The following is a 22,116-nucleotide window of genomic DNA, read 5'->3' as shown; positions in this document are numbered from 1 at the left end:
CAAAAGAATGAGGAAAACACAAAATTAGCCCTTATGACTTCTAAGCCTTCTCCCCAGGGCTGGAAATTCTTCAGGTGACAAGAAAGCTACCTTCAGAAGGGGTTAACAGATGGTGGGGAAGCATTAGAGTCAGACTTTTCTTGGCCTAGTTCCATCAAATCTTATGTACAGGTGACTTGCAGGTGTCAGGTCTATTCTATTTATGGTTTATGTGATTAAAGAAAAAAGGAAGTAGAGGAATGCTGAGAAAGGGGGATGGAGGGAGCAGAGGTGAGGTTAGCGTGTGGAAGAAGTTTTAGTTGTTCACAGCTCATAGATTAAGTATTGGTCCCGGGACCCACCTGCAAGTGGAATGAGGAAGCCCCCTCCCAGCTCTGGGTAGGGCAGGGTAGAGCTGAGAGGCCAGGTCTACCCTGTTTGCAAGCTGGTGTTTTTCCCATTGTATAAAGGAGGAAATTGCAAACGGGACTGGGTTTCACAAGAAATAAGAGGCAGAGACAGATCCCTGGTGGACTCTCAGGACTCTTTTTCAAACTCATGGCTGGTCAAAGGAGAATTGATTTTTCTCACTTCTTGGAGAGAACAACTGACACAAGATGAGGAAGCCCAGCTTTCTCTGGATATCCCACCCTGCCTCATCGAGTTGTCACAGTAGATAGACAGGGGCCTGGAGTCAGGAAGGCCTGAGTTCAAATCCTGCCTTAGATACTTCTTAGCTGAGTAACTATAAATAAATAACTATAAAATAGTACCTATCTCCCAGGGTTGTTGTGAGGATCAAACATGATAATATTTATAAAGTACTTCACACAGGGGCTGGCAGGTAATGGGGACTTAATAAAAGTATATTCCTTCCCCTTCCCCTTTTCCTTGCCATCTAGGATCTATATCATGTCAAGAGATCCAGAGGACTAGCCCAAGCTTGCTGAGGAGACCCTTGTGGGAGGATGTGGGCAGAAGTCCCACAGGATGAGAAAATGTGGATAGGTTGGCTATTCAGTGTTGGAAGAGAAGAGAGAAGAATGCCAAAAAATCCAGGATAGAGCTTCACATAACCAAAAGGATGAATAAAATAATTCTACCTAGCCTAGATTGGGTTGGTGCAGAAGTTTGCTAAACTGATATTTCCTGAGCCTCTGATAGATCAGCCTATTGATTCCTGAGACCTGTTGATCAGAGACAAAGAGAATGGAAAACTGAGCAAATATCTGGGGGGTGGGAACGGGGTGAAGGGGACAGAGAATACCTGGTTTGGCTAGAACTTCAAGTTCCTGACCAGAAATATGATTGTAAAGACAGAACAGGAAAGGAGTCTCTGTTTTCAGATGAAGAAACTGAGGCCAAGGGAGATTGACACTGTGCAAGGTTATATGGGGGGCAAATGTCAGAGACAGGATTTGAATCCAGATCTTTGGACACTGGAGTTAGTGCTTTCTTCATGAATAGCAATGTTATTATCACTATTTATATTATTATCTCCCTACTACTCTAAGGCTGTGTGACATCAGATTGTGAAGAGCCTTCAGTGCTAATCACAGGAGTTTGAATTTTACTCAATGGGTACCAATGAGCTCATGAAGATGTTTGATTAGAAGGCTAACATGGGCACTTTTAATCATAAGGAAGGTTATTCTGGGAGTGAGTAAGCTTGGTGGCACAGTGGACAGAACACAGAACGGGGAATCAAGAAGACCTGAATTCAAAATAGGCTTCACACACTTCCAGTCTGGGTAACTAAGTCACTTAATCTCTGCCTGCCTCAGTTTCCTCAACTGTAAAATGGGGCTAATAATAGCACCTACCCCCAAGGGTGGTTGTTAGAATCAAATGAGACAATGTTTATAAAGTGCTTAGTATAGTGCCTGGCACATAGAAAGCGCTATAAGAATGCTAGCACTTATTATTGTGATGAATAATGATATTCATAACCATTTTATCATTTATAAAATATAACTGTAATAAGTGTTAGCATTTATTCAGAGATTTAAGGCATGCAAAGTGCTTTACATATATGTTCACGTATCGTATTCAATCTCAATTCAATATAAAATCTTGGGATGGATAAAATCACTCCCATTTTACAGATGAGGAAAGAAGACGAATTGGAGGAAGGGGAAAAAACATGAGAAAACTATAAGAAAAAGTCTAGGCAAGTGACAATGAAGAACTGTGAATCTATTAGGGACCTGGATTTTATTTTTGTCTTGTTTCTGCTCCTTATTTCTTGTGAGCCCAAGTCCTATTTTCAATTTTCTTCTCTATATAATGGGGAAAACACCAATTTATAAGAAAGAGATATCTGAGCTCTCAGATCTGCCCTGCCCTGCTCTGCCCTACCCAGAGTTCAGAGGGGGTTTCCTCATTCCTAGAGAAATCTCTAGAACTAGAAAGAGAGAGGAGGGGTGAATATGAGAGACATTTCAGAAGTACAGTTGATGGGAATTGTTAATCCATAGGGCATGAGAACTAGAGGAGAGGGAGAAGTCAAAAATAGTCCCAAGGTTCTGAGTAAAGGAGGCTGGATAAATGGTGATATTACTGATAGAACAGTGAAAGCAGAAGGAGGAGGTTTGGGGGAAAGATAGATTGAGTTTGGAACATGTCAAGTTTTTATCAAAACTAGTTTATTTCCCCTGCTCTATTCATAAAGACCCTTTTATTTCCCCATAGGGTCCAGCAGAAACGATAGAAGGACTTTCCCCTAGTCTATTTTCACTGCTCAAAATGATTATCCAAAATAGCATCTCTGGATTTTTCTGTCTTATTTCACCTTTTTCCAGATTACTAGGGCACAGAAATGGAAGTGATGAGTCTCGTTTTCCCCATTTTATAAAACAAGAGAAATTACAATCACAGAGGACATGGGAAATATGGGGGAAAAGAGAGGGAGGGGTAGCAAAGGGCCAGGGACAGCCTCCTATCCCCTAACCTGTCAGTCCCCAACTGGGTGATGTGAGATCAGTCTGACACAGGTTGTGGAAGCAAGCGTCTGGTAATGCACAGTCCGGGGAGTTACACCTGGGCTGCCCCACCTCCTGGGCATTAGGAAGCCGGAAGGAGGTGGTGAGAAGGAGTAGGGCACCTCAGGCAGAGGCACAATGGGCTCCCCGCTCTGGGATCCCGGCTTGCTTCTCATCTTCTTACATTGTACCGCCAGGGGTACCACCAGAAGTGGCAAGGGTAAGGGCAAAAATGGTTTTATCTCTGAGACTGTGTGTATGCTCTGGAATTTATAAGAGACTGAGTGTGGGGTGTGTCTATATGTACCTGTGTCTCTGCTTGCATTTAAGTCTTCAAAAGTGGGGTAGGGGTGTGTATACAAGCTGGAATGGATAACATGAGCACAATATGTGTCACCCCACGTAAGATACAAAAGTATCTTACCCTTTGGGACTGTCCATTTACTGTAACAGAGATTCTGATAGCTAAATAGATAGATTAGATAGATAGATAGATAGATAGATAGATAGATAGATAGATAGATAGATAGATAGATAGATAGATGGATGGACCAATGTGATATCGGAAGGGGCAAGAGACAGATGGGAGGGAGGGACAAAGGGAAGGAGAAAGAGAGACAGAGAGGAAGGGAGAGAGGGAGGGAAGGAAAGAGAAACAGAGAGACAGGGAGGGAGGGAGAGAGAGAGAGAGGGAGAGAGAGAGAGAGAGAGAGAGAGAGAGAGAGAGAGAGAGAGAGAGAGAGAGAGAGAGAGAGAGAGAGGGAGAGAGGGAGGGAGAGAAAGAGAGAGACAGGGACAGAGACAGAGAGACAGAGAGAGACTTTGCCTTCCCAAATCCCATGTGGATTGAGAATGACCATAGTCTGGGTTAAATCTGGAGAAATTTCAATGTACATGAATTATAAAGAAGCTATCTGATTGAGAGGGAAGGGGATTTGAATATCTGGCAAAGGAAATTGGACTTTATTTGATAGGTAATGGGGAACCACTGAAAATATTTTAATAGAGGAGTGACAGGGCCAGATTTATGCATAAGGAAAATTATTCTGGGACTTGTAAGAAGGATAGATTGGATAAAGAGGAAAAGAGTAGAATTGGAAAGACTTGTGAGGAGGTGATTATAATAGCTTAGGCAGGTGGCAATGGAGATAGAGACAAAAATGAATATTTATTTGACTGATCAGACGATAGTATCTGGAGAATGAGATGGTGCTGCCCAGATGAGCTGGAAACATTGGTAGGGGGCAATGGGAAGAAAGTCAGGGCTTTTAGGGAATGGTAGGGTTCAGAAAGCATGAGGAAGAACCCTAGGGTTTAGGCAGCTCACAGGCTCTGGGGTCTCAGCCGACCAAGGCAACAGTATGTTTGGAAGGCTAGTGAAAAATTTCTATGGACAGAATCCAAGAAAGTTCCTGAGTCAACAGTGAATTCACTGGGAGGTGGGGGCTGGGGGTGGGGAGGGATAGAGAGACAGTTTCAATATAGGATTAAGGGAGTGGACCTAGGACCCTTATGGGGCAGCTAAGTGGCACAGTGGATAGAGTGCTAGGCCTAGAGTCAGGAAGACTCACCTTACTGAGTTCAAGTCCAGCCTCAGACACTTATTAGCTGTGTGTCCTTGGACAAATCACTTAACTGTTTCCTTATCTGTCAAATGAATTGGAGAAGGAAATGGCCTACTACTCCAGTATCTTTGCCAAGAAAACCCCAAATGGGGACATGAAGAGTCAGACATTAATGAAAGCGACTGAATAACAACTAGGTCCCTGCCAGAAAGAACCTTATTTTCTCAGTACCCAGTAGAATGTGTGAATGGGGCCAGCAGGCACATGAAGATATAACTATGGATGAGGAGAAGAATTTTTAACTGAAGCGTGGATGTTGGCAAGTTCAATTTAATTTAGCCCAATTCAATAAAATATTGATTAAGCACTTATTATGTATAAGAAGTGAAAAGTGGGGAACAGAAAAAAATGAAGACACCATGATTGTCATTATTTACTGTTCAGGTGTATCAACTCTTTGTGACCTCTTTTAGAGCTTTCTTGGCAAAGATACTGGACTGGGTTGCCATTTCCTTCTCCAGCTATTTTACAAATGAGGAACCTGAGGCAAACAGGGTTAAGTGACTTGCCCAGAGTCACACAACTAACAAATGTCTAAGGCTAGATTTGAACTCGTTTGAACCTTTCTGGTGCCAATCCTGACACTAATTCTGGACCTCTGTAAAATGAAGAAGTTGGACAAAATGTCCCTAAGATCCTTTCTGTAAATATGTAAGAATACAAGCTCCTAAGGATAAAAATGTCTCATTATTGCTTTTGTGGCTCCATCCACTAACAGTATCTGACAGATAGTTCATAATTAATAAATGCTCATTGTTTGAAGGAATGAGTCTATAAGTTTGGGTTCCATTTGACTCCACCTTAGCTCAGTGTCAGTTTCAATAAAAATTGAATGGCCTTTTCTTTGGGTTCTTAAACAAGTTATTTCTCTTTTTTAGGGTCTTAATTTCCTCCTCTTCAAAATAAAAAAAAATGATTAGCAGTCTCTTCCTGCTCTAACATGATACTTGAAGGGTTTGGACAGAGTTGACCGTAAGCCGTCTTTCACTTTCCTCCCCCAAAACCTCTGTATTCCCAGGTATTAGTGTAACCAGGTGCTCAAATTTCCATTCGTTTTCTCCGATCCAAATGTGAAGAAACAACTGCCTTTCGTAGTACTTTGTTATCAAGCATAGTCTGTTAAAATAGGGAGCTATTAAATGCCTTCCCTACCTCTAAAGGGAAGGGAAAGGACAACTTCTCAGGCATCAGCTGTGCTGTGTCCCAAAGTCTATGTCATCCCACAATGGAAGGTCTCTACCTCTACCTCCACAAAGATAAAAGTATATGAGGAAATATTTTCAACCAAGAGGAGCTGAAAGGTTTCTTGGAGGAAATAGCACCTGAATTGGGTATTAAAGAATAAATAGACATTTAATAGGCAAAGAGAAGGAAATCTCCTTCATTCCCAACTCCATTCTGAAGCTATTTTTCTCTCATCCAGGAGCATAATCACGTTGGGGAATTTAGACACATTACCCCACATTGAGGCATAGCAGAGTACAACCACATTTTTTGGACTGGATCTATATTTTCTTTTTCTTCTTTTTTTAGGGGGATCTTTTTAAAAAATTAATTTATTTGTTTTCAGTTTTCTACAATCACTTCCATATATCTTAGAGTTCCCCCCTCACCTTCCCTCTTCTTCCCCCCTCCCTCATCGAGACAGCATGCAATCTTGTATAGGCTCTACAATACATTCCTTTTTTAAAAATTATTTTATTTGTTTTCAGTTTTCTACAATCACTTCCAAATATCTTAGATTTTTTCCCCCTCCCTCTCCTTTCTTCCCCCTTCTCTCCCCACTCCCTCCCTGAGATGGCATGCAATCTTATATAGGTTCTACATATACCTTCCTATTAAATATATTTTCACCTTAGTCATGTTGCATGGAAGAATTAAAATGAATGGAAGAACTCATGAAAACAAAACATAATACAGGAGAAAATAGTCTGCTTCATTCTGCGATCCAATTCCATACCTCTTTCTCTGGATGTGGAAGGCATTTTGCCTCAAGAGTCCATTGGAAATTTTTTAGGTCCTTGCATTGCTGTGAAGGGCTAAGTCTACCAAAAAAATTCCTCACACACTGTTGTTGTTGCTGTGTAAAAAGTTCTCCTGGTTCTGTTCCTTTCACTCAGCATCCATTCATTCATATAGGTGCTTCCAGGCCTCTCTGAAGTCTTCCTGTTCATCATTTCTTAAAGCACAATAGTATTGCATTACATTCATATACCACAACTTGTTCAACCATTCCCCAACTGATGGGCATCCCCTTGATTTCCAGTTCTTGGACACCTCAAAGAGAGCTGCTATAAATATTTTTGTACATGTGGGACCCTTTCTCATTTCTATGATCTCTTTGAGATAGAGTCTCAGAAGTGATATTGCTGGATCAAAGAATATGCACATTTTTGTAGCCCTTTGGGCATAGTTCCAAAGTGCTCTCCAGAATGATTGGATTAGCTCACAGCTCCACCAACAATGAATTAGAGTTCCAACTCTCCCACATCTTCTCCAACATTTATCGTCTTCCTGTTTTGTCACGTTAGCCAATCTGGTGGATGTGGTGTGGTACCTCAGAGTTTTTTTGATTTGCATCTCTCTGATCAATAGTGATTTAGAACATTTTTTATATGACTATAGACAGTTTTAATTTCTTCCTCTGAAAACTGCCTGTTCATATACTTTGATCATTTATCAGTTAGGGAATGATTTGTATTCTTGTATATTTGACTCAGTTCTCTACATGGAGATGAAGACTTTATCACAGATACTAGTTGCAAAAATTCTTTCCCAGTTTTCTACTTCCCTCCTAATCTTGGTTGCATTGGGTTTGTGCAAAAACTTTTCAATTTAATGTAATCAAAATTAATCCATTTTGTACTTCATAATGTTCTCTATCTCTTATTCAGTCAAAAATTTACCTATTCTCCATAAATCTGACAATTACACTATTCCTTGCTCCCCTAATTTGTTTATAGTATCAGGCTTTATACCTAGATCATGTATCCATTTGGACTTTATTCTTGGTATGGTGTCAGGCATTGGGCTATGTCCAGTTTCTGCCACATTGTTTTCCAGTTTTCCCAGTAGTTTTTGTCAAACTGCGAGTTCTTATCCCAGAAGCTGGGGTCCTTGGGTTTATCAAACAGTAGATTGCTATATTCATTGACTACTGTGTCTTGAGTACCTGACCTATTCTACCACTTAGCCAGTACCAAGTGTTTTTGAGGATTGCTGCTTTATAATACAATTTGAGATCTGGTAGTGCTAGGCTACCTTCCCTAGCATTTCTTTTCATTAGTTCCCTCAGTCCAATGCTCTTTTAGGCAGATTGTTGAAATTGGACAGCTTGGCCCTCCTCATCTTCTCAATCCTCTTTCCTTTGGAAAATATAAGTAGAGTCGGTAGACCTTTAAATTCTATGCCCTGGGGTAAATTGACAAAAAGCAGCACTTGTTTGTGGCTATGAAGTGTGTGAACTCTAGGATGGCATCTCCAGGGCTCACAGAAACGTTGGGAGCACAGTTGTATATCTGACAAGTATTTGTTGAATGAATGAAGTAGGATGGAGGATCTAGAAATGCCAGTAAAAGTCTGATATATGTGTGAAATAAGCAATATGGGACTGCCTCTGTGACTTCCCCAATCTGCACTTAAATTAGATTCTGAGAATCTCTTCTAGTGAAGTAGAATAATGTTCTGAGACAGTCTACTGGTGTAAGAGAGTCTCCCCTGGGAGAACGTAGGGTCCTCCCCCTGACTCTTGCTTTCTCCAACTGGACCCATAGTGTCCTAGATAGTGTAGATACAGCTGTCTATAAGCTAAGTCCTTGTCCAGGTACCCAGCTTAAGCGCCACTAGGAAAGGGACCTGGTCAGCCAGAGGCCCCAGAAACATCCACCACCTTAATGAGCTCAGGTACTGAGAACACAGGCAAGCTTTATTGCAAGTAATGGGAAAGAAAGGGAAAGGGAGAGAAGAAACCAGGACCACGAAAATATATCTGAGGCCCATACATAGGGCAAAGCTGCATTGGGGAACACAGGAACTCCAGTCCAATCAGTAGCAAACAGGTACTCCAAAGTGTCCTTTGGAAAGTGGGGTTCTTATCTTTTGATTCTGGGTGACCCCTTTGAAGACACTAAGTTGTATAGGAGGGATCAGGGCAAAATATTATTTTGGGGTGGGGCTTATCAGGGGAGAAAAAAATCAAGCCCATAGTAAACTAAATATTGATTGAGGGATACAGCTGGACCAACCTTTGTAGAACGTTGTTGTCAGCATTTTTCCATGAGTATGTTCCATAAGCTTACAGACTCCCTTAAGAGGACACTGTCATGGTAGTGTTGAGACCACCAGGCCTAATCTTATAACAAATAGTTTGTGCACGTTAGATGGCTGAGGATGAGCCCATGATCCAGTGGGAAAGAACATGGACCTTCTTGCTGCGGTTGCTGCTGCTGCTGTGGATGGGAGGCAGACCCCCGCCACCAATCAAGAGGCAGCATGAGGTGCTGGGGAGAGACCTGGGTTCAAGTCTGGCTCCTGACACCTCTTGGCTTTTCAACTTTAGCAAATCATTTAACTTCTGATCTCTAGTCTAGGCAGCTATCTGGGACTGTGAGTTGCAGAGAAGGGACTGATCTTCTCAGAGGGAATTTCCTCATCCTGTAATTACAGGTCCAAACCCTATCAGCCAGGTAGAGCAGTGGATTGAGAGCTGGGCCTGGAGTCTGAAAGACTCGAGTTCAAATTCAGACATACACTTAGGAGCTATGTGACCCCAAGCAAGTTGCTTAACTTCTGTCGGTCTCAGTTTAGTTAACTGTAAAATGGGATCACAGTATAGTACCTACCTCCCAGGGTCTTTGGAGAGTCATTGAGATTATAATTGTAATTCATTTAGTTTAGTGCCTAGTACATGGTAAGAACTATATAAATATATGGCATTATGATCATTAATGTGGCCCGGGGCAAGTGACTTAACCTCCATCTGCCTCAGTTTTCTCAACTGTAAAATGGGGTAACAATAGCACTTAGCTTCCAGGGTTGTTTTGAGGATCAAATAAGACAATGATTGTAAATCATTTAGTATAGTGCCTGGTACATGATAAGTGCTATATCAATACTAGGTATCATCATCATTATTAATCTGCTATGTGGCCCTGGGCAGGTGACTTAACCTTCATCTGCCTCAGTTTTCTCAACTGTAAAATGGGATAATAATAGCACTTACCTCCTAGGGTTGTTGTAAGGATCAAAATGAGGTATTTGTAAAGTGCCTGGCCCATAGTAGGTGCTTAATAAATGCTCATTTCCTTCCTTCCTCTCCCTGTTATTATTATTAGTGAAGATCATGATGCTTTCATTTATATAAGGCTTCACTGCTTGCAAAGCACTTACATTATCCAGTGATTCTCACAACAGCTCTGGGAGGGAGCCAAGGAAGTTGTTATCCTCATTGTAGACCTAAACTAAACTAAAAGTTAAGTGACTTGCTCAGAGTCACACAGCTAATGAGTGGTAGAATTGGAAGGAAAAGCACAAGTCTAGTGTTCTTGTTGGAAAAACGCAGGGGAGAAGCCATGGATGATTATACCTGTTGTATCTTGTCTCTGGCAAGAGAGTATCTGATTCCCCCAGTAGTGAGAGCAGAAAGTTACTCAGCTGAACAATCACAGGGGAAGCCTCCTGCTTGGGAGCTGGCTTGGCCTCAGGCTTGCTGCAAACTGACAAAAGGAAGCAGGAATCCTTGGCCCCTGGTTATCCTGATGCCCAGACAGTGGTCAGCAGGTAGATTGAAATAATCAATCATTAAGTGACATCATGATCTACAAACAAGCTTAGTCATCCTATTAAAGTTATTGTTTACCATTAGAGTGTGAGTAAACCCTAGTATTTTCAGAAGAAAAAAAAACATTGATTAAGCCCCTACTCTTTGCCAGGCACTGTACGAAACTCTGGTTATATGAAGAAAGGTGGAAAAAAATCCCACAATACCTGTTCTCAAGGAACTCACATTCTTTTTTTCCTAGTCATCTTTTATTGTCCTTTCAATGTCATTTATAGTATTTTATTTTTCTCAATTACATGTAAAGATAGTTAGCAACATTCATTTTTAATAAGATTTTGAGTTTCAAATTTTTCTCCCTTCCTCTTTTCCCTCCCCCATCCCCAAGATGGCAAGTAATCTGGTATAAGTTATACATGCACAATTATATTAAACATATTTCCATATTAGTCATGTTGTGAAAGAAGAAACAGAACAAAGGGGGAAACCATACAAAAAAGTGAAAATAGTATGCTTTGATCTACATTTAGACTCCACAATTCTTACTCTGGATGTGGATAGCATTTTCCATCATGAGTCTTTTGAAATTGTCTTGGGTCATTGCATTGCTGAGAAGAGCTAAATCAATTATAGTTGATCATCACACAGTGTTACTGTTACTGTATACCATGTTCTCCTGGTTCTGCTCACTTCACTTTGCATCAGTTCATGTAAGTCTTTCTAGGTTCTTGTGGAATTTGCCTGCTCATCATTTCTTATAGTACAATAATATTCCACCACAATCATATGCCTCAGCTTGCTCAGTCATTCCCAATTGATGGGCATTATCTCAATTTACTACCACAAAAAGAGCTGCTATAAATTCTTTTGTACGTGTAGGTCTTTTTCTTTTTTTATTATCTTTTGGGGATGCTGACCTAGTAGTGGTATTGGTGGATCAAAGGGTATGCATAGTTTGATGGCCCTTTGGGCAGAAGGAACTCATATTTTAATGAGAGAGAATATAGGAACACACAGATGTATACACACACACACATACACACACACACACACATATAAGGAGAGAGATAGATAGAGAATGAGAATATTAAGGCAGTTAGATGGTGAAGTGGATACAATTCTGGACCTGGAGTCAGGAAGACTCATCTTCCTGAGTTCAAATCCAGCTTCAGATAACTACTAGCTGTGTGATCCTGGGCAAGTCACTTAGTTAGCCTTGTTTGCCTCAGTTTCTTCATTTGTAAAATTGGATAGAGAAGGAAATGGCAAACCACTCCTATCATCTTTGCCAAGAAAATCCCCCAAATGGGAATCATAAAAAGTTGGACACAGCTGAAAAATGACTTGACAACCCATTTGAGTGATCTGAAATGGGAAGGGAAAGGAGGATGTTGCATCAGGAAAGACCTCCTGGAGAAGATGAGATTTGAGCTGAGCCTAAAGGCAGCCAGGGAAGCTAACAGCAGGGATGAAGGGAGCAGAACATTTCTTGGGAGACAGACAAATAGTGCAAAGGCACAGAGATAGAAGACAGAATATGGAATTTGAGAAATAAGCAAGGCAGAGAGAGAAAAATCAGGAGTTGTATCTTGGGGCTTGGGAGTGTTAACCGTTCTTGGGAATGCTGAGCAGGCAGAGGTCTGAAGGGGAGGGCAGGGATGGTAGTGTTAGATCAGGCCGTGAGGCTATTAAAACAGTTGTAGCTGTGTGTTGGAGGCTTGGGGAAGACATGAGCCTGTTTCCTCATTCATGAAAGGAGAGGCTTGGAGTAAATGATATTTAAAGTTCCTTTCAGTCCAAACAGATAATTAACTAAGACCCTTCACCACGCAAGGGAAGGAATGCATATTCTTCAGTGATTTTTCTGAGTTCCCCGCCCCACCCCACGAGAACCAGATTTCTGCTTAAAAGTTGATGAGAGTCAGGTGTAGACCCTCCTCCTGAATGACTGACTTGTGCCATCCAGCCTGCATTCTGCTCTGAGAATCTGGGCAATCTTGATGAGAAAAAAGTAAAACCCACCTCAATCAGGTTCCTCTCTGCCCCATTTGTTTTTCCCCTTAAAGATCAAGTCACTTCTAACTTTGAAAAGGAGAAGTAAGTTGTCTCCTGGGTAGGCCTAGCCCAAGCTGGTTCTCTGTTTAGGGGTAAACAGAAATGGGGATCCCACTTTAAACTGGTTAATGAGCAGGTGCTCTGGGACTAGAAGCGATCACATTCCTCAACCATGCCTTTGTTCAGACTGGGAAAGGTCTCCTTTTGAGTTAGGCTAAGAGAGGGGTTTTTGACAAAATAGGGGAAAGAATGGATTACAGAGTAATATTAATTAGCTAATGATCCATCATAATGCTAATTTTCCTCACTTCTATGTGCCAAGTACCATACTAAACACCGGGGATACAAAAGAAGGTGAAAGACAGTCCCTGTTCTCAAGTGGGGGGAGACAATGTGTGAACCATTAGGAATAAACAGGATATATATGGCATTAAGTGGAGATACATGACAGAGCAGGAAAAGCTTCCTGTATGAAGTAAGATTTTAGTTGCAACTTTTAAGGAAGCCAGGGAAATGGAGAGGTAGAGATGAGGCGGGAGAGGGTTTCGGGCATGGAGAATAGCCAGCTTGATGGCAGGGACTGTCTTTTGCCTTTTTTTGTATCCCAGCACTTAGCACTGTGTTTAGCGATCGTTTGATTGCTTCTGGAGATGGAGTGTCCTACGTACGTAAGGAACAGTAAGGACGTCAATGTTCCTGGATCCAACAGGGCTTGGGGTTGAGGGAGATGCAGTTAAAAAGTTGTAAGAAGACTGGAAAGGTAGAGAGGCTACAGGATTATGAAAGGCTTTGAAAACTAAACAGAAGATATAATTTTTTATTTTATGTTTGAATAACAAACCCATTGAATTAGGTACCATGTAACTCTTCCATAGGCTTCATAGACAGAGAAACTCATGCATGAAGAGATAGGTACACTCTACTCTAAGCAGGTTTGCATGGTATGATCTCATTGGCAGGTTACCAAGATCCTCTTGCCTGACATATCCCCTCCAGCCTGGTGATGTAATGCCTGAAAGCCCCCTCTTTGAGAAAAAGTCTTTTCTTTTGAATTAAGTGGGGGCTTTAATGTTTGCTATTGTTATTCAGACATTTTCAGTTGTGTCTGACTCTTGGTGACTTCATCTAGAGTCTTCTTGGCAAAGATACTGGAGTAGTTTGCCATTTCCTTCTCTAGCTCATTTTCCAGTTGAGGACATGGAGGCAAGTAGGGTTAAATGACTTGCCCAGGGTCACACAGCTGGGTTTCAATTCAGGTCTTCCTAACACCAGGCCCAGCACTCTATCCATTGCACCATCTATCTGCTCTTTGTTAAGTATTACCCCTTTGTATGATTCACTCACACTCTCTCCATTTCTCTCTGTAATTTCATTGGTATTTCAAAACCCCAAAGAGGAAATTGCCTTTACCAATGTAATTAGGACTCACTGCTATTAGGCTTATAGACTTGGAGCAAGACTTCTCAACCTTCTTTGTGTCTTTGGCAGTCTGGTGAAGCCTATGGATCTCTTCTCAGAATAATGTTTTGGTTTTTTTTAATCATTAAAGGAAAAACTACATTTTAGTTAGTGGAGGTTAGTGAAAATAAAAATATATTTTTTTCCCTCAACCAAGTTAATGGACTCTCTGAAATCCATCTGTGGATCCCCTAGGGATTTGTGGAACTCTAGGTTAAGAACCCTTATCTTATTACATGAGACACTGAGAGGGTAAATGACTTACCTGTGGACGAATAGTCAGTATCTGTCAGAGAGAATACCTGCACTCAGGTCTTTTTGACATAAAGGCAGTGCTCTACTACATCACCTTGCGTCTCTCTGTAATTTTCTCTTATATTCTGGGACTGCTAGATGGTGTGGTAGATAGAGCACCAGCCCTGGAGTCAAGAGGATCTGAGTTCAAATCCAGCCTCAGACACTTACTAGCTGTGTGACCCTGGATGAGTCAATTAACCCAATTGCCTCAAAAAAAAAAAAGTTCACTTATTCCTATGGGCTGTAATCTGAAGGCCAACATAGATAAGTTCAAGAGGCTTAACAGATTAAAAATGTCTTTTTTTTTGCCCATGGCATTTCATGATGCCATTGACTAGGGGTGTGATTTAGGGTATACTGGTAGACAGGCTATCTGTACAGTGTTACTGCATTGAAAAGTTTTTTCTTTGTGTGTGTGTGTGTGTGTGTGTGTGTGTGTATGTATGTATGTATGTATGTATGTGAAAGAAGCATTGTGTAGAGAAGGGGGGCCAGTGAATTAGCTTTGCTTGCGTCACAATTTAGCTGAGGATGGATTCTGTCCTGCAGAGTTGAACAAAAGTTTTCTCTTTCTTTTTAATAGTCTGCTGATATAGTCTTTGACAGGTTGGGTACCTTCCCTATTTGCACAGATGTACAATGTGAACAGGGACTTTGTCATTTTGTCATCTCTGTAATTCTTCCACTACTTAGTACGTTTGATGAATGAATGAATGAAAGTGAAAACAAAGGCCCTGCTTCCCCAGTTACTCAAAAGATAAGAGAGGGAACATTTGTAAAGTCTTTTCATCTCCGTGACTGTAAGATAGAAATAATCTCCCAGACAGTGTCATCCAATACAGGTTCAGATGTCAACAACGAAGACCAGTTAGTGAAAATCAACAACACAGAAATAACAGCGATCCCTGGACAACCATCCACATCAGAGGGAATCTTTGGGACTATTCAACTCTATGAGACTTTAGCTGTCACCCAATCTCCCTTGAAATCCAAAACATCTCTAGCTTTTGAGACCTTGGCACTAGCCAGAACTACCTACAAAGCTGGGACTAAGATAGCTGAATCCTTTTCCCCAGTGGATTCACTGAAGATAATGGATACCATGGATAAAACAGTGACCACAGCCATCCTGGAGAGCACTAACTCTGCTGTTCCCTCTGTTCCAATTGTCTCAGAATCAGGGACAGTCATAGGCAAGAACCACAGCCACACTAAAACCTTGAAAATGGCCTTTTCAACTACAGAAGCAGAGATGGCCAAAAGAGAATCTCTTGCCCAAGCTAAAGGTTGGCCTGGGATGAGAGTCTTCCAAAAAGTAGTCTGGAAATCATTAACGGAGTCACCCCTGCTTCCTCTTCCAACCCACCAAAGTGACTATGACTCCTTACAGTCTGTGACAGGCCACCCCTGGACTTCCCCTTTGAACAGCGGTATCCCAGAAAACTATGAAACAAGCATCAAGACCCCCACTTTCACTGAGGCCATGACCACAATTGATACTTTCACAGAATCAGAGATCCCAAACCCTTTTAGGACCATTGTCCTTGAGGACACCTCTGAAATAATGATACCTCCAAGAACAGAGACTGTCATCGTAGAAGAAATAATACCCTTTACATTTCTGCCTACGTTCACTGAGATAGAAGATACAACTAGCAATACCATAGAAAGAGAAGGAACCCTGGTCAAGACTACAACCCTCCCCGGGATCTTGACTACAGTCAGTTCCATTACAGAAGCCACCATGTTGACAAGCAACCTCACTGATACCTTCCTTACTGCTGATAGCACCCAAGAAATGGAGACATCCACTGCTGTAACCCTGCCCATGGTCTATACCAACCCAGAAGCAGAGACTACAACCCTCGAGATAGATACCTCTGCTGAAACTTTAGGTGTAACCAGCAATAACTCACAGTCAAAGACCATAGGTGAGGAAACAACCTTAACTACTAACATCACAGAAATGAATGGGACTAGAGCTAAGACCACCATTCTCCCTGGAACCTCAATGACAATTGACAACTCTACAGAAGAATCGACCTCTGCCTTCTTAAAGATGAATTTCTTTTCTGAGACATCAGCTTCATCTTCCTCAGCTGAAGAAGAGTTGAGCACAGACGTTGAGACTTTGACAATGACCAACACGATCACCGTGGCATTATCAACTACAGCTGAAACTCCTAATGCAGTTGGGATCTTTGATACCACAGGTCAGACTGTGGAAACAACAGCCAAAATGGCAACAGACACCGTGAATACGGTCTACGTTCCTACCACAGAAGACACCATGGCTCCAACTGACACAACTGTCTTCACTGAGGTCCCAAGCAAAGTTACGATCTCCACAGAGGACGGGTCAACAATAGCCAAGTTCACTAGCCCTGCTGAGTTTTCAGACAAAGTCTCTACCACCACAGAAGGGACAACAACCCCAGGTAAGAACTCTACCCTCCTGAGATCTCTGCCACATTTAGAACAAAAGATATCACATGCCCTCTCATAATTCTCTTTTCTCTATCCCCTCAACTGTATCCAACATCATCACAGGAATAAATTCCTCCCGAGAGAAGACTTTAACCACAAGCAAGACCCCAGCAATAGACTCAACAATAGGAAAGGATACTGCCACTACCCTGAGGAATCAAAGCACCGAAGCTGATTCCAGTAAGTACTTATGTCTACTTAATAGAGGAGTAACTAAGGTCCTGAGGCTAGCCCAAGGTTATCAGGATTTTTGAATCTTGAACTCAAGATGATGACACAGTCCTTGGCTTCTAGAAGTCCATGATTTAACTAGAGATAATGCAGAAGAGATTAGGGTAGGTGACTGAAAATGGTCAAACTCCTGCACAGGCCATGCTTTTGAAGGCCCATGAAAAAGCCTTCTTAGGAATATGGTGAGGGCAATCTTAGGGTTGGTGGGTTGGCAAGGGCGAATATGGAGGGGCATTTTGGAATTGAATCACCTCTGTAGAGCCCATAAAACATACTATTGTAGACAACATACAACCCTGAATAAAAACAAGAATTTGAAGTACTGTCTGCCATGTGGAAGAGGGTTAGGTTTGTTCTGCCTAACTCTTCAGGAAAGAACAATGCAGGGGCAATGGGTGGAGGGTGCAGAGAGGCATATGGAAGACTTCATGTCAGGAAAAGCTTCCTAACAATTAGAGGTATCCAGAAGTAGAAGAGACTCTCTCTGGCTACACTCTGTTATCCATTCCTCAAGTGGAGTCTGGATGGCCATTTGTTGGGGATATGTAGAGGGTATGTGGTTTAAATTTACAATAGACTGAGGTCCATTTCAGCTTTGAGATGCTATGATTCTCAACAACACTCCTGGCCAGTAGCCTTCTCATCTCTACTGAAGATTCATTCTGAGCCTCTTAGGAAAAGGGGGGTGGAGCGAAGAGAAGAGGAGAGAGACAGGGAGAGGAAGGAAGAGAATAAGGAACAGAGAAGAAAAAGGGAAAGAGGAATAAGAGGGAAAGAGAAGAGAAAGGAGGAGAGAGGGAGTGGGAAAGGGAGAGAGAGAAAAAGAGAAGAGAGAGAAGGAGAAAGGGAAAGTGGAAAGAGGGAGAAAAGAGAGAAAAAGAGAGAGGGAGAAAGAAAATGAAGACAAGAAATGAGAGAGAAGAGAGAAAAAGGGAGAGGAGAGAAGAGGAAATCAAGTATGAGGAAGAGAAGGGAGAGAGAAAGGAGATAGAAAAAGAGAGGAGAGAAATGAGAGAGGGGAAAAGGGAAGATAGAAAGAGAGGGAAAGGGAAAAAGAGAAGAAAGGAGTGATAAAGAAAGCAGAGTGAGAAAAAGAGAAGAGTAAGGAGGGGGAAAGGGAAGTAGAAAGAGGAGGTGAGAGGGAAAGAGAGAACAGGAAAGGGAGAGATCTTACATTCTGAGAGAATTAAGGTAGTTTTTTATTACATGTTTTGGGTATTACACAAGCATTTTTTGTAGGTTAGAATTTATAATCAGGACTTGACTATATTTTCATTTTTCTGTTGTCAATAAACCACAGGTCACGATGAAGGCTTTCTCCTTCTACGACTGGTTGTGTCTTCCACCCTGGACCTCACTGATGATAAGGTGGCAAAGGAGTTCCTGAATAAGGTGACAGGGACATCCCCAGGCAGGTGGTGGGGACAGGGGAGGAGAGAGGAGAGACAGAGAAGCTCTTGGGGGCTTCAAGCTAAGAGCTGAAGGGACAAGAGAAGAAACTGTGAATGGCACCTGGGTCCTCAGTGGAGGATCAAGAGCCGCCATCAGAGACTCTCAGCTGTAGGAAAGTAGAGCTTTGCCCCAGACCTGAGCTCGTCCTTGGAGAAAGTGGGACTCTGGGGATGTTATGATTATGATGAAGCCAAAGAGGCCCAGGCTGTGAAATGGGAGACAGATAGGTGGTTGCATAAAATAGAAGTACCTCAAGCATATGTAATAAGTAAGTATTTATAGATGGTCATATTTTGAGTGCAGAGTCAGGTCCTGTGGATTCCACTGAATCCACAATTCCACTGCAGACATACCTACATTAAACAATGTATGAGTGATCTAAAATAATATATAAGTAATTCAATTCAACAAACATTAAAAAAAAAAACAATTTTACTTTATTTTCAGGTTTGTATTCTCACCTTCCTAGCCCCTAGCCTCCAGCACTGAGAAAGCAAGGAAAACTAAGCCTCTATTAAAAACATGTATAGTCAGACAAAAAATTCCCATTGGCAATGTCAAAAAAATCCCATCTGTATTCTGAGTCTATCACCTCTCTCAGGAGGTGAGTTAGCTGTTTCATCATGAGTCATCTGGAATGGTGGTTGGTCATTGCGTTGATCAGAGTTCCTAAGTCCTTCAATGTTATTCATTTTGACAATATTTCAACAAACATTTATTAAGCACTGGGCAGTTACCTAGGATAGAATTTTATACTCAACCCTGAATAAAAACAAGAATGTAAAAGGCTGTCTGCCATGTAGAAGGTTAGATTTATTCTGCCTGGCCATACAGGAAAGAACAATGCAGGGGCAATGGGTAGAGGGTGCAAAGAGGTAGATTAAGGCTTCATGTCAGGAAGAAACCTTTTTTTTGTTTGTTTGTTTGTTTTTGTTCAGGGGATTTCCAGTTGTTACCAACTTTCCATGAACCCCATCCCTTTGGGGTTTTCTTGGCAAAAATTCTGGATGGGTTGGCCATTTCCCTCTCATGACAGTAATGACAATATGACAGTAATATAATAAAAGATAAAAGTGAGGGAACATCTCACTACTTGGTTAAGTCTTTGAGGTTTAATAGAAAAACAGGAAAAACTTCTTAACAATTAGAGGTATCCAGAAATGGAAGACACTATCTCTGGCTGCAGTCAGTTGGCCATTCTTCAGTGAAATTGGGTAGACTTGACACTGACGCCTCTCTGTGTGACCCTGAGCTTGCCACTTGCCCTCTGTTTGCCTCAGTAAGTGGAGATAATAATAACACCCACTCCCAAGGTTGATGTATAGATCAAATGAGAAAATATTGGTAAAACCCCTGGTACATAGTACTTAATAAGTGCTTGTTTTCTACCTTTCTACTAATGTTCCAAGTTTTATAATAGAAAGGCAAAACAGTAGCTATTCTCAAGAGACTTACATATTAGAGAATACAATATGAGCATAGACAAAGGAATACAAAATGCATGCAAAACAAAACAAAATAATTTCAAGAAAGAAAAAACACTGACTCTTGGGAGGGATCAGGAAAGGTCTTGGTAGTAAGTAGTATAAGAACTATAGTTTGCAGAGTTAGGGATTGTGAATGGTGAGTATGAGGAGGAAGTGTATTCTTTTGAGAAAGGTAACACTTGATAAAGAACACTTAAAATTGTTAAAGTGAATGCTACAGATTGCAGATCTTGGGGATAGATCAATGATAACAATCTCTTACATTTGTTGAGTATTTTACAGTTTGCAAAGCACTTTAGATATACATCTCAAAACTCTATAACAGCCTCAGTATAGAACTGGGGAAACTGAGGCCCTGAGAAGTAAAATGATTGGCTCATACTCATGAAATAAATGTTTAAGGAGAGTCAATACTAGGTGACTCAGTGGATATAGGGCTGGACCTGGAGTCAGGAAGACCTGGGTTGAAATCCAGCTTCACACCCTTACTGTGTGACCGCAGGCAAGTCTTAATTTCCTTTTGCCTTGGTTTCCTGTGCTATAAAAGGGGGAATCATAAAAATATCTACCTCCCAGGGTTGTTGTGAAGATCAAATGAAATGATATTTATAAAGGACTCTTAGCCTAGTGTCTGTTACATAATAGATTTCATAAAAATGCCTATGCTTATTATTTCCTGGCCCTCTCCTACTCAAACTCAGGTCTTTTGATTTCTAGTGTAGGGCTCTTTCCACCACAACATACTTCCTTATGGCGAGAAAGACTATGAAGTATTGGGGCAGGGGAATTTCATATCTATTGGGCAATTAATGCTGAGGGGACCTTGATTTGTTATTGTCTCTCAAAAGATCTTGGCCCTCTGTGAAGTTTTGTTTCCCATTCTGTGCTATAAGGTGAGTATCCTCTTGCTTTGGTCCCAGTAAGTAATGCAGTGGCCACACTGGACCTGGATAAAAGAAAGCAAGGAATGAGCTAAAATTAAGATTACCATGACTTTCACCCCCATGGGACTCAAGGGTTTCCTAGGAACCAAGATTGGGCAGTATTGGCCTAATAGTCTGGAAAAATTGCCATAAATTCAGACCATTGGGTAGGTCAAGTTCTCAGTAGCAAAACTTGAGACAGAGCTTCCAGGGATTGGTGCGTTTCCACATGATATCGTAAAGGATAAATTCAGAGGCAGATTTGATTGGCTCAGCCTCTAACTCAAGGTGCTGGAAAGGTAGCATAGAGTAGAAGGTGCCTGTTCTCCGAGGTAACTTGATAGGTTGGATGGGTAAGTCATTGACTTTTTGTCCTTTTGTCCTTTGTAGCTTCATCAGGATCTGCAGGAGCAGGTCCCCTACACCCAAATATCCTTGATGAAGGTCACCAGGAGCTGAGGAGTTGTTAGTAGCAGCCTGGAGAGTGACTTCAATAAAGAGAAGATGATGCTGCTAATAATCTGTATCTCTATAAGCAGGCCACATTCTTGTGTAAAGGTGTTCCTGGAAGGTCGTAACAGAAGCCACCCTCTTTAATTCCCTACATAGAACAGCACAACATTGGCCCCATACAGCTGGGGAACTTCCCCTGGAGGTTCTGGGCAAAAGATCAAAGATGCTCCCTTGGGCACATTTATGAATATTTTAATAAAGGGCTATTTTCCCCCAGTCTGCATTTTGTTGCAATTCTATTACAATCAGGTGACACCGGATTATTTGGCCCATACAGGGTTCTGTAAAATTAGGATTCATGAACTTAGTGGTTCTGGGCATGTACAGTTTTATTCCCCCTCTCAAAGAGATCTTTCATATTCAATTCAATTTAATTCAACAAACATTAAGAACCTACTCTGTGCAGAGCGTTGTACTACCTGCTTAAGAAAATACAGATAGCATCCGAAACTTGTCCTCATGAAATTTACACTAACCATAGATTCCTATTCTTCTTATATCCACCTGTCAATATATATGTATATGAGCATATATGTATATAGGTATGTATACATACACATATGTACATATATGTATATAAAAGTTGGAATGGTGTTATCTATATAGTCCAGTAGAAAGAGTGCTGAATTTGGAATCAGAGTCTCTAGTTCCAGTCCTGGCTCTCTGTGTGACCATGGACAAATTTTTAACTTCTCTAGATGCCAGTTTCCTCATTTGTAGGGTGAGACAATCAGACTTAAAGATAGGTGCCAGCAGCTGGCTGATCAGAGGCGCGGTGGTGAGGGTCATGAAATGGGCTAGGTGGACTGACGATTACAACAGCCTGCTGGCAGATGGGCTTATAGGAGCTTA

At 41.5% G+C, this 22,116-nt stretch overlaps 1 protein-coding gene across 2 annotated transcripts; it reads left to right on the top strand.

Moving 5' to 3' along the window:
* Nucleotides 1–2,986: 2,986 nt before the first annotated feature.
* MUC20 (mucin 20, cell surface associated) lies at nucleotides 2,987–21,480 on the top strand. 2 transcript variants are annotated; one of them, XM_072613696.1, is made up of 5 exons: nucleotides 2,987–3,180; nucleotides 15,014–16,609; nucleotides 16,722–16,838; nucleotides 18,190–18,281; nucleotides 21,142–21,480. In XM_072613696.1, the coding sequence occupies exons 1-5, from the start codon at nucleotides 3,099–3,101 to the stop codon at nucleotides 21,208–21,210; spliced, it is 1,956 nt and encodes a 651-aa protein (XP_072469797.1). In that variant the 5' UTR covers nucleotides 2,987–3,098; the 3' UTR covers nucleotides 21,211–21,480. The 2 variants fall into 2 exon arrangements, with proteins under 2 accessions (XP_072469797.1, XP_072469796.1); XM_072613695.1 differs by having other exon boundaries at nucleotides 2,988–3,180; nucleotides 14,999–16,609.
* Nucleotides 21,481–22,116: the final 636 nt, after the last annotated feature.

This window comes from Notamacropus eugenii, chromosome 5 (genome assembly GCF_028372415.1).
Source record: "Notamacropus eugenii isolate mMacEug1 chromosome 5, mMacEug1.pri_v2, whole genome shotgun sequence".
NCBI lineage: Eukaryota > Metazoa > Chordata > Mammalia > Diprotodontia > Macropodidae > Notamacropus > Notamacropus eugenii.
This window is presented reverse-complemented; position numbering and strand designations above follow the sequence as displayed.

Excerpts from the sequence above, each read along its gene's own strand:
- MUC20 (XM_072613695.1), top strand. The coding sequence starts at position 3,099 with ATGGGCTCCCCGCTCTGGGATCCCGGCTTGCTTCTCATCTTCTTACAT. Across the intron at positions 16,839-18,189 it reads AAGCACCGAAGCTGATTCCA|GTCACGATGAAGGCTTTCTC; the intron begins GTAAGTACTTAT and ends AATAAACCACAG. Across the intron at positions 18,282-21,141 it reads CAAAGGAGTTCCTGAATAAG|CTTCATCAGGATCTGCAGGA; the intron begins GTGACAGGGACA and ends TGTCCTTTGTAG.